Source organism: Panthera uncia, chromosome D2 (genome assembly GCF_023721935.1).
Source record: "Panthera uncia isolate 11264 chromosome D2, Puncia_PCG_1.0, whole genome shotgun sequence".
Lineage (NCBI taxonomy): Eukaryota > Metazoa > Chordata > Mammalia > Carnivora > Felidae > Panthera > Panthera uncia.
Genome location: NC_064818.1, coordinates 20,311,201 through 20,322,925, shown reverse-complemented (window position 1 = coordinate 20,322,925; position 11,725 = coordinate 20,311,201). Strand labels below are relative to the sequence as shown.

The 11,725-nt window shown below is 39.6% G+C and overlaps 1 protein-coding gene across 1 annotated transcript; it reads left to right on the top strand.

The window, feature by feature from the left end:
- Nucleotides 1–546: 546 nt before the first annotated feature.
- On the top strand, nucleotides 547–701 carry MRLN (myoregulin). Its single transcript, XM_049646132.1, has one exon. It carries the CDS (start codon nucleotides 553–555, stop codon nucleotides 691–693), a length of 141 nt encoding a protein of 46 aa, XP_049502089.1. The 5' UTR covers nucleotides 547–552; the 3' UTR covers nucleotides 694–701.
- The last annotated feature ends 11,024 nt before the right edge of the window (nucleotides 702–11,725 follow it).

Genomic DNA, 11,725 nt, shown 5'->3' with positions numbered 1-11,725 from the left:
TATTAAGTGACCAAAATAATGAGAGAGAGGATCTTGAGGAAAGATCAAGAAAATTAAAAAGACCTTTTGCTGTTTAATTAAAAAAAAATTTATCATCTACCTTTTTCCATGTGTCCAAATTCTCATTTCCCTTTAATACTGTCCATACAAGTTGGAAGAATGGCAATTTCACCAATGCCAATATAAATGATTGTAAATAACTTTGCAGAGAAGATTTCATGACTAGACTACTGATAACATGACAAGAGAGTGGTCATTCTGATAGCTCCTTGAGCTGTTTCTTTTTAGAAAGAAAGGCATGTTTGCCATGTAGAGAAATGTATGATTATGATATAAAATGGCCAAAATGAGTGGATGGAAAATATTTTAATTCATTAAGGAGCAAAGTATTTTAATTTATTAGTGGGTTACAGATGTGTATGGATGTTTCCTCATTACTATTTTTTTTACAGTGCAAATATTCAATTGAGTTTAAAGGATCAAGATTATAAATATATTTATTGGAGGATATTTTTCTCTTTCTTTCCCCTAGGGAGCAAGAGCAGCCTGGATATGATGTGTAAAAACTGGATATTAATGTCTACTACTCCTCCCACAAGTCTGGAGGATGAAATTGTTGGAAGACTCCTAAAAATTTTATTTGTTATCTTTGTTGACTGTATGTCTATTATATATGTTGCTATACCTTCCTAGAGAGCCTACTTTCCTTACTTTACATGTAAATTTCACATTAATTCTAGTGAATAAAAATTTGGAGTTTAATATGTTGAGTGATTTTGATCTCCAATTGTTTTAGAAGCCAATAGGACATTACAATAAAAATAATACTGTGTATTGTTTACTACCTTAAGATTTATAAAACATCATAAAAATTGACATGGAGGTATTTTGTTTCTAAAAACCTATATTACTGAGTCATAAAACTTCTTGATTTTTTTAAAATATGAAATTTATTGCCAAATTGGTTTCCATACAACACCCAGTGCTCATCCCAAAAGGTGCCTTCCTCAATACCCATCACCCACCCTCCTCTCCCTCCCACTCCCCATCAACCCTCAGATTGTCCTCAGTTTTTAATAGTCTCTTATGGTTTGGCTCCTTCCCTCTCTAACCTTTATTTTTTTTACTTCCCCTCCTGCATGGTCTTCTGTTAAGTTTCTCAGGATCCACGTAAGAGTGAAAACATATGGTATCTGTCTTTCTCTGTATGACTTATTTCACTTAGTGTAACACCTTCCAGTTCCATCCACGTTGCTACAAAAGGCCATATTTCATTCTTTCTCATTGCCAAGTAGTATTCCATTGTGTATATAAACCACAATTTCTTCATTTATCAGTTGATGGACATTTAGGCTCTTTTCATAATTTGACTATTGTTGAAAGCGCTGCTATAAACATTGGGGTACAAGTGTCCCTATGCATCAGCACTCCTGTATCCCTTGGGTAAATTCCTAGTAGTGCTATTGCTGGGTCATAGGGTAGGTCTATTTTTAATTTTTTGAAGAACCTCCATACTGTTTTCCAGAGCAGCTGCAACAGTTTGCATTCCCACCAACAGTGCAAGAGGGTTCCCGTTTCTCCACATCCTCACCAGCATCTATAGTCTCCTGATTTGTTCATTTTAGCCACTCTGACTGGCGTGAGGTGTGGTATCTCAGTGTGGTTTTGATTTGTATTTCCCTGATGAGGAGCGACGTTGAGCATTTTTTCATGTGCCTGTTGGCCATCTGGATGTCTTCTTTAGAGAAGAGTCTATTCATGTCTTCTGCCATTTCTTTACTGGGTTGTTTATAGGGTGTGCAGTTTGGTGAGCTCTTTATAGATTTTGAATACTAGCCCTTTGTCCAATATGTCATTTGCAAGTATCTTTTCCCATTCCATTGGTTGCCTTTTAGTTTTGTTGATTGTTTCCTTTGCAGTGCAGAAGACTTTACTTTGATGAGGTCCCAATAGTTCATTTTTGCTTTTAATTCCCTTGCCTTTGGAGATGTGTCAAGTAAGAAATTGCTGCAGCTGAGGTCAGAGAGGTCTTTTCCTGCTTTCTCCTCTAGGGTTTTGATAGCTTCCTGTCTCACATTCGGGTCCTTTATCCATTTTGAGTTTATTTTTGTGAATGGTGTAAGAAAGTGGTCAGTTTCATTCTTCTGCATGTTGATGTCCTGTTCTCCCAGCACCATTTGTTAAAGAGACTGTCTTTTTTCCATTGGATATTCTTTTCTGCTTTGTCAAAGATTAGTTGGCCATACTTTTGTGGGTCTAATTCTGGGGTTTCTGTTCTATTCCATTGGTCTATGTGTCTGTTTTTGTGCCAATACCATGCTGTCTTGATGATTACAGCTTTGTAGTGGAGGCTAAAGTCTGGGATTGTGATGCCTCCTGCTTTGGTCTTCTTCAAAATTACTTTGGCCATTCGGGGTCTTTTGCGGTTCCATACAAGTTAAAACTTCTTGATTTTTTAACATGATTGTAATTTCGTAGATTGACCAAAATTTGTAGGTGTAATTGCGAGTGATCTTTTTCAGGATGCATGCCTATGTGGAATTTTATATGGTTCTATTTTTAACACACCAAGCTTAACATATGATAAGCTTTCCATACGATATCCCAACACTTTATACTCATTTTCTTATACACATATTGCATCTGCGTGGAGGTGTAGATATGGTATTATTAACCTTGGACAATTTTATGTTTCTATAAACAAAAACTTAAGAATAAAAATATTTAAAGGAGATTGTTTTAAGAAAATAGAACTCATAAGGGAGGAGAGAAAACAGGTGCAATGTACATTGGTTTTCTATTTGGGTCTAAACTCTCCCAGTGTGTCATTCAACATAAAGCTCACAACAATCCTAGGAGGCGGGTTCGTTGCCCTTATTTTACAGAAGAGAAAAGACAATCTTGGGAGAAATATGCTCGCTTGAGGCCAAAACCAGGAAGCAGCAGAACCAGGTCTTGGACCTTGGCAATCCATGTCATGTTGCCATCCCAAGGTCAATAATAAGACAAGTGTGGTTAAAAAGCAATCTGTAAGGCTCCACTTTTTTTCATGGAAATGTTTTATTCAAGACCCTAGGGCTGTATTTGAGCGTTGCCCCTGTTTGTTTTCTTATTCCACATTTAAAAATCTTTGGTGAAAGAAGAGACAGCTCATTTACCCTGTTTGACAATGCATTCTCTTCACTTGTTTCTTTGATTTCCTCATTTTCTGACAGTGTTAAAATATAACTGTTGGATTTCTGCTTCTTAAGCTTCTGAAAAGCAAAGGTCACTCTGTCCTTTAGACTTTCTGACTTTTTACATTGGACACAGATGCTTCAGAAAATTCTGATTTCTTTCATGTGATGACAATTTTCTCAGATTTGGCCCAATCATTAATGCAAGATTTCATAAGAGGCCTAATGAAGTGTGAAAGGAATCTGGGACCTTTGAGACTTATTACTTAACTGACTCTTACTTAACCTTTCAGTGGAGTTGTATATTTAACCATAAGCCAAATAGAGTCAAACTATTTGAACATTAGCTGTAACAGAAAATCTTGGGTTTTTTTTTTGTTTGTTTGTTTCTACATTATATTCACACCCTTCCTTTTGGATATAAGGGTCACGTCCTGTTGATGTGATGTGTTTCTCCCCACTTCTATTTGGGATTTGTTAGGGTCTATTATCAGGTTTCTGGCAAGAAAGTAAAATCACTCCATCTTCTGAAAATTGGTCCCAACCTCCCGCCGTTTGGTTCCAGCCAGTTTAGGACATGGTTGGAAGCACTGACTCTGAAGCCAGACTGGCTTGGTCCAAATCTTGGCTTCACCTCTTACAGTTCAATAATCTTATGTGTCCCCTTCCTTACCTACAAAGTAAGTGCCTATGTCGTAGGTTTGTAGAGAGGATGAAAGATGACTGCTATAAAGTGCTAAGCACAGTGCTTGCCATATGGAAAACCTGCAACCGTAACTTGGTGTTATCAGCATCCTCAGTTGGGATCACAGATGACATGGCTTCCTCAAGCTGAAGGCTAGCGGATCTCAGTCACCTGCCTGTACTACACTTCCCCCTCGCCCTTGGAATGACCTCACATGGACCCATTCCCTTAGCCAGAAACTGTGATGGTTTTCCACCGGACCCTAGCATAGTTCTGCCCAAGGTGTAGGTCTAACTGGTAGACCCTGCAGGGCTCCTTCTGGTTATGTTATTTGGGACCTGGCAAATACAGTTAGATATAATACAACTGGAGACAATGAAGGAAATTGATAAATATCTTTTTGCAATAAGTAATCACAGCCTTAATATGCAAGAGTTGGGGTTTTTTAATTGGAAATACAACACATTCTTTTTCACTCTTCAAAAATATTCATTCATTTCCTTTTTGCCAGGTGTGGTCCTGAACAGTCATGTCAAAATAACGACCAAAACATAGTTTCTGCTCTGAGGGAGTTCATAGTCCAGTGGTGGTGGTGGAGGGGGGAATGAGTAGATACCCAGATGATGGGACTCCAAATTGGAGGAAGCAGGAGGACATGCCTGGGCTGTTATGAAAGGTGTGGCAGAGTATGTTCTGGGGACTGCCAGGAACAGCAAGTCCTGGGGTCCTGTTAGACATGCAGAACCCTAGCTTCCCCCAGACCTACTGAATTCAGAAGCTGCATTGTAATCAGATCCCTGGTGATTCATATGCACACTACAGGTTGACAAGCACTTATGTGGAGGGAGGCCCACTGGACTAAGTGTTCCTACTGTTTGGCTACTGGAAAGACATGTGACCTCTGGGCAAGTTGCTTAAACTCTCTGGGTCTCATACTCCTCCTGCATTAAAATAGAACAGAATGAAGAAAACCCAAAAATGGCATTAACACTACGACTTTGCATATCACATAGAAATTTTGTGAACTTTAAGCGAACTGAACTGAAACACGTAGAAATGCATAACAGAAAATAGTTATATAAATCTAAGATGTTGTTATAAGCACCCAGAAGACAGGAGGCGCTCTGTGAGGTAAGGGATCTGTAACTCCCTTCAGGAGAACTGGAAAAGGATGGTTCTCATCAATGGCAACAGTATCCACAGCATGGATGTGTTCTGTAGTCTGGATTAGGTAACATGCTTTTTCCTGGATGCATTTCTGTGGAGTTTCATAGAACTTAAGGTCCACAAGCACTGTTATAATCAACCCTCCAGCTGAACTGGATTTTTTTTTTTAACTTGCCATTAACACATATGAATTTTCTGGCCATACGTGAACTCAGGTGCCTCCATGCTGTTAATTTTATAATCTCTCTTGATATCAATGCAAATGGCCTTGCATCCTTCCCAGTTCTGTGGCCCTTGAAGAATTTGAGTGGAGAGTTCAGAAGTTGCCTGCTGGGGTCCTCATAATTTATAAATGCCAGTACCTGGAGTTGGAATGCACTGTGTTGAGTGTTTTGCATACATTATGTAATTTTGTCTGCACTAACAGATCAATGAGGTATTTCCATTTTGCAGATGAGGAGATACATACTCAGAGGAATTAAAGGCCCAAGTTCGCATAGGATATCGTGATTGTGGTGATAGAGCTAAAAGTGAAAGAAACACGACCCTCCACTGAAAACTATCTGCCGCTAGAACCCTGCTTTGACCATTTGGTTATATGCCTCAGGTCAAACAAAAGAATTTAATTACCTCACTGGCTCTTCATTTGGAAGGGCAAGAGGTGTGCACTAAATGAAGTGTCCCAATCATACAAGTAAAATACGACCTGTTGCATATAAGCTATTGTGTTGCAATGACTATCCATCTTACAGGTAACTCTCTTTCCTAAGGCTTCTGTAGTAAAATGGCACATGTGCTCACTCTCTAGTGGTTGAACTCCACTGTTTGATGGTACCAAATATGAAGTCAGTCTTTATAAAAGGGAGTCTCGGATCATTGTTCTGCATTCAACATACAAAGAAATTTAAGTTGTGTCCATAAAATCACTTAATGTGAATTTTGTAATGACTGACAAGTCTCAAATACCATTTTGAGCAATTTGCTCCCAAAGAACTCACAAAAGTGATATCTTGATAAATGTGCCATTTTCTGGGGCTTAATAATAGCATCTTTTGAGTAACAAGCAGTCTACAGTGTATGCAGCACTTAAATGTTCACTTGAATGATGGCTCACACACACACACACAAAATAAGCCAGATGGCCATTCTGAATTTGAGTGGACAGTTGCTAACTCTGAGGTAGGATTGGGCTGATCTGCTTCTGTAGAGCCTGGGGTGAAGATTTGAGAGAAGATCTTAAATGTGTGGTGTTTGTGGGGCGTCTGGGTTGCTCAGTCGATTAGTTGTCTGACTTGGGCTCAGGTCACGATCTCATGGTTTGTGGGTTCAGGCCCCACATCAGGCTCTATGCTGACAGCTTGTAGCCTGGAGCCTGCTTTAGATTCTGTGTATCCCTCTCTCTCTGCCCTCCCTCACTCATGCTCTGTCTCTTTCTCTCTGTCAAAAATAAATAAACATTAAAAAAATTTTTTCTAACTGTGTGGTGTTTGTGTGACCACATAGACCAGGTTTTTGTTCTGGGCTGCTCTCTGCATGACTGTTATTTGCTAAGCTTCCTGGGAGCAGTCCTACTAACTGAGCTGAGCAGGCGGAAGGCAAGTTGCCATGTAGGTCAGTCTAGGATCAGCAACGAGCCCAGACTTATTTATAAACCCACAGGAAAGGCCCTTTGAGTGTGCTCCTGCCTTCTGACCTGGGACCATGGCGAGAGAAGATTAGTGAAAGAGCACGGGAAGTCCTTGATGGCCAACTGGGTTTCCAGCCTGAACCATTTGCTGTTTCAGCCAAGAGCTTGTTACAGACTGTTTTCTGGATGGTCAGTGTCCCTGGACTGGTATGACCTCAAGGTACAGGAACTGACCTTTTGGGTGTTGTTTACAAAGTTGGTTATGACTTGCACCATGGAGAGCATCTGCTCAATAAAAATTTAGCAAGCACTCATTGCCTATCTGGTGGTGGTGTAGGCACAGGGAAAGACTGTGGGCCGTGTCCTCATGGAGCATGCCTTCTGGTGGGTGGGGGAGGGAGGCAACAATCTGATAAAGTCATGAGAATCTCAGGTAGTACTAAGTGTTGTGAAGAAAACAAAGCAATGAGAAAGAGGGTTTATGTGGGGTAAAAGTACTTTAGCTACGAGGATCTAAGAAATGTTTCCTGAGAAAGCAACATTGGAGGGGCACCTGGGTGACTCAGTTAAGTAACCCACTCCTGATTTCAGCTCAGGTCATGATCTCACAGGTTCATGAGTTTGAGCCCTGCATCAGGCTCTGCACTGACAGTGTGGAGCCTGCTTCAGATTCTCTCTCTCCCTTTCTCTCTGCCCCTCCCTACTGGCTCTCTCTGTCTCTCTCAAAATAAATAAAACTTAAAAAAAAAAGCAACATTGGGGCAGAGTCTTGGTTAATGAGAAACAAGCTAGATGGAGAGCTGGGAGTAAAGACTTCAGGTATAGACAACAGTAGGTACAAAGGCCCTGAGGTAGGTAGAAGTCAGGAAGGCCAGTGTGACTACAGATTAGAGACGAAGTAGGGAGTTAGTTTTCCAGCATTGATAAAAATCAGCTTCTACCTAAATTCTCTGATATTTGTCGCACAACCTAGATGGTTAGTGAAATTTTCTCATGGCAAACTATAGAAAGAATGTGAGCATATGTCATATTTTGCATCCTTTGTACTGGTACACATCACAGTGTACATTAAACAACAATCCTTCCTTCTGTGGGGATTGCCATTTTTCCATGGTTATTCTAGGCTGATTGTGTCTGCTCTTAACTTGTCACAACATTAAGCAGCTTCATTGCTCTACTCATTAATTTTAAAAGCTGTGCTTTTAGGATGGCTTTTTTTTTTTAAGTTTATTTATTTATTTTGAGAGAGAGAGAGAGCATGCACAAGCAGTGGGAGGAGGGGCAGAGACCGAATCCCAAGTAGGCTTCCTGCTATCAGTGCAGAGCCCTACAAGGTGCTTAAACTCACAAGATCACGACTTGAGCCAAAATCAAGAGTCAGACACTTAACCAACTGAGCCACCTAGGTGCCCCAGACAGCTTTTAAAAACTATAAGCAGGGGCATCTGTGTGGCTTAGTGGGTTGAGTGTCCAAGGTCACAATCTTGTGGTTTGTGGGTTCAAGCCCGGAATTAGGCTCTGTGCTGACAGTGCAGAGCCTGCTTCAGATGCTTTGTCCCCCTCTCCCAGACCCTCCCCCACTCATACTCTGTCTCTCTCTCTCAAAAATAAAATAAACATTAAAAAAAACATAAGCAGAGCAAAAATTGCATCTACTGTAGTTTTTTTTAATAACAGCTTAATTCTAATCGACTTTCTTTTTAAATTTTGTTTGACGTTTATTTTTGAGAGCTAGAGAGAGAGAGAGAGGGAGGGAGGGGCAGAGAGAGAAGGAGACACAGAATCTGAAGCAGGCTCCAGGCTCTGAGCTGTTAGCACAAAGCCCGATTCGGGGCTGGAACCCATGAACCCTGAGATCATGACCTGAGCCAAAGTCGGGGGCTTAACCGACTGAGCCACCCAGGTGCCCCTCTAATAGACTTTCTATTTCTGTAGATCTCTTATTCTGGGCATTTAATATAAATAGAATCATAAAATATATAGTATTTTTGTATTTGGCTTCTTTATTGGCCAGATAATACTCCATAATATGGATACATCACAGTTTATTCATCAGTTGATGGTTGTTTGGATTGTTTCCACTTTTTGGCAATTATAATTGTATACATTTATTGTGAGGGCATATGTTTTTAGTTATCTTGGGTATATATCAGTTAGTGGAATTATTGGGTTATATGATAACTCTACTTTTAATTTTTTCTTACTTTAAATTTTTCTCATTTCTTTTAATTTTCTTTACTTTTCTTACTTTCTTACTTTTTTTAAACTTTTGAGGAACTGCCAGACTATTTAACAAAGCAGCTGCCCCACATCTACCATTTTTGAAAAAGTTTTGTCTTGATATGTAGGGGGAAAAAGAACATTTTTGTCACCTTAATAATCCTCAGGATTTCAAATATGAACTAGGTAGATTACAAAATAAAGGCTAAAGATGAAACCATTTCCCCCTTCCTCTTAATTTGAGTTTCAAAACCCTCAAGTATTTTCTTTAAATCTCTATTTTATCCCTCTGGCAATTACAGCTTATTGTTTGGGTTCTTTATTACTCATTTCATCTCAAGAAGTTAATTATGTAAAAAATTCCTCACATTTCCTTTGAGTACGTTAGGTCTGATAAAAAATATCCAAGTTAACATGAGACACTTTTTCACTGATGGAGATTAGATTTATTTGACTACTATTCCTTGGACACTTACTTCAAGCCAGTCACGTTCACGGTGCTGGATATTTTCCTTGCTGTTTTCTATTTCAGAAGCCTCACTTTATTAGTTGTGTGGTTGGAGGAATACTGTGTAGTACAAATGATTCTTATCGTTCATTTTCCATAAGCAGACCCTTTGCAGACTGAATTCTTGGCTTTCAGTATTCATTGGCTGCATGCTTTTTATAAAATATACTATTTGGGCTGCACTTAGTGAGTCAAACTGACTGCAGATTATAGTTTCCAGCGTGACAAGAGTTCTAATAGGTGTTTCTTTATCCACCCCATGGCAATCTTCATTTCTTTTGGTGGTATATTGTAACACTATTGGCTAAAGAATCTGTTGAAAAACAATTTTGACCTTCCAAAGAAAAGTTGAGCTAACAGCCTTTCCAAGAATTACATCTAAGCCAGAATCCAGCCCTTGAGTTCATTAAGACCACAGTTGACAGAGAATGGACCCATCTTGACACCTGAGGAATGACTCAAGTCTTCTTGGTTAAAAGGCTAATTTTCAGACTTAGTCGCTGGACTTTGTTGATTCCCTGGAGTGGTTATCATACCTGACTGCCACTAGAGAAACTCTTCTTAAATGAATTTCAAGAGCTGAGATGCAGGTTTTTTGATGAGGCACCTTAAAAGATATTATATATGACAACCATTCATAACCATTGTAAATTTGTTAATGGATAGAAGTTTCCTCTTCTAACTCTGTGCAGGAGACGTGGGATCTGAACTCTTGTTGGGTTTCTTTGGTGTACACATGAGAACAAGTACTCAAATAGCACTTACTATGTACTAGGCTTATTCTAAGCATTTAATTTGGTTTCATTCACTGAACCTTCACAACTACCATATGAAATTATTCTCTTCATTTTGTAGATGAGGAAACAAGCACGAAAGGATAAAGAGTGTCATCAAGGTTACAAAGTAACAGGGAGTCTTGGCTCGTGCTCTTACCCTCTATTCCCTCTGCCTTTTATCATTCAACCCCTTGGAGCTTCTGTTTCTTCATCTGAAAAATTAGTAGAGTAAGTGTTACATTGAGTGTGAGGTTGTACCTGCTAATCTCCAAGGTCCATTCCAGTTCTAAGACTCTTGTTCAGATCCAGCAGTCCCAAAAGGAGCATTCATGACCATGGGTGGCTAAGAGAAATTATCAAGCCGTGAAGTAGCCTGGGAATGCTAAAATACTCAAAAGCAGCCACTTCAAGCCTCCAAGGATGTTTGAAGGACCAGGTTCAGGGGAAGGAAATGCCCATCATTATCATTGTACATAGTGTTGAGAGTTAATTAATTCAGCTTTTCCTTGGTGGGTGCCAGAGTCTATGTGATGAATCCAAGTATTTGTACTGTGGGTCATACCACTCTCAGGTTAGAGATGTAATGACTTTTCTCTAAGTACAGAATGCTGGATTTGTGGGTAATGGGGCCGTTGGCATGCCTCTGTCTGAGCCAGCTGTACACCTGGTGTTTGCTTGATGTTTGCCTGTTACTGACAAAGGATCTGGCTTGCCACTATGGTCTCTTTAGCCTAATAATCAACCCTGATTCTTCTTGCTCAAGTCAGTTCTATTTCTAGTGAAACTTTAGTATTTACTTTGCAGACACCACTACTCACGGTACTGGTACTGAATAGACTCCTCAGTTTCTGTTTCTGTTGCATGTGCTCACTCATTTGTCGCCATGTTATCCAGACCACAAATCTGAAAATTTGAATCTGACAAAAGAATTTTGTACCGTTTCAAATTGTGAAATAAATCTTGGAGATCTACTTTAGATTTGGATTTTTTTTTGAATTTTGGGGGTCTTATTGGAACAATGAATAAAGTATTTGAAATTTGGACTATTGTGGAGGATCCTGCAGTGTAGAGGCACACTTCCCTAATTTTCCCACCATTCCCTATAAAGCCGTTATGGGAAACCTGGACGCCATCACAAACCTTTCTTTTTACCAACCTTTCTTTTCCTTGTATGGTACTTTGTAATCTCTCAAATTGGTCCCCCTAATTTTTAAATAATTTTAGAGGTTTTACATTTTTATAAGTTTTTTCCTTGGCTATTTGATCAGCCTTCTAACTAGTTTTCCTCCCAGTGTACCCTCCAATGTGGTTTTGAAGAGTGATCATTGTGACAAATCCTACCATGTCATCCCGCTGTTTGGAATCCTTCAGTGCTTCCTTCAACCTTTCAATGCTTCATTGCTAAAGCCTTCATACAGAGATAAGAACTCACATGGTCTAACCCACTGGAGAAGACATTTTGTGTGTGTGTGTTTTGGCTAGTTAGCATCCCAATTTGCTTTTGGAGAATTACCTCTCCTTCATTGAGTGCTCTCAAAGTGCCCCATGTTCCCTTGGGAAATGGTT

Excerpts from the sequence above, each read along its gene's own strand:
- MRLN (XM_049646132.1), top strand. The coding sequence starts at position 553 with ATGATGTGTAAAAACTGGATATTAATGTCTACTACTCCTCCCACAAGT.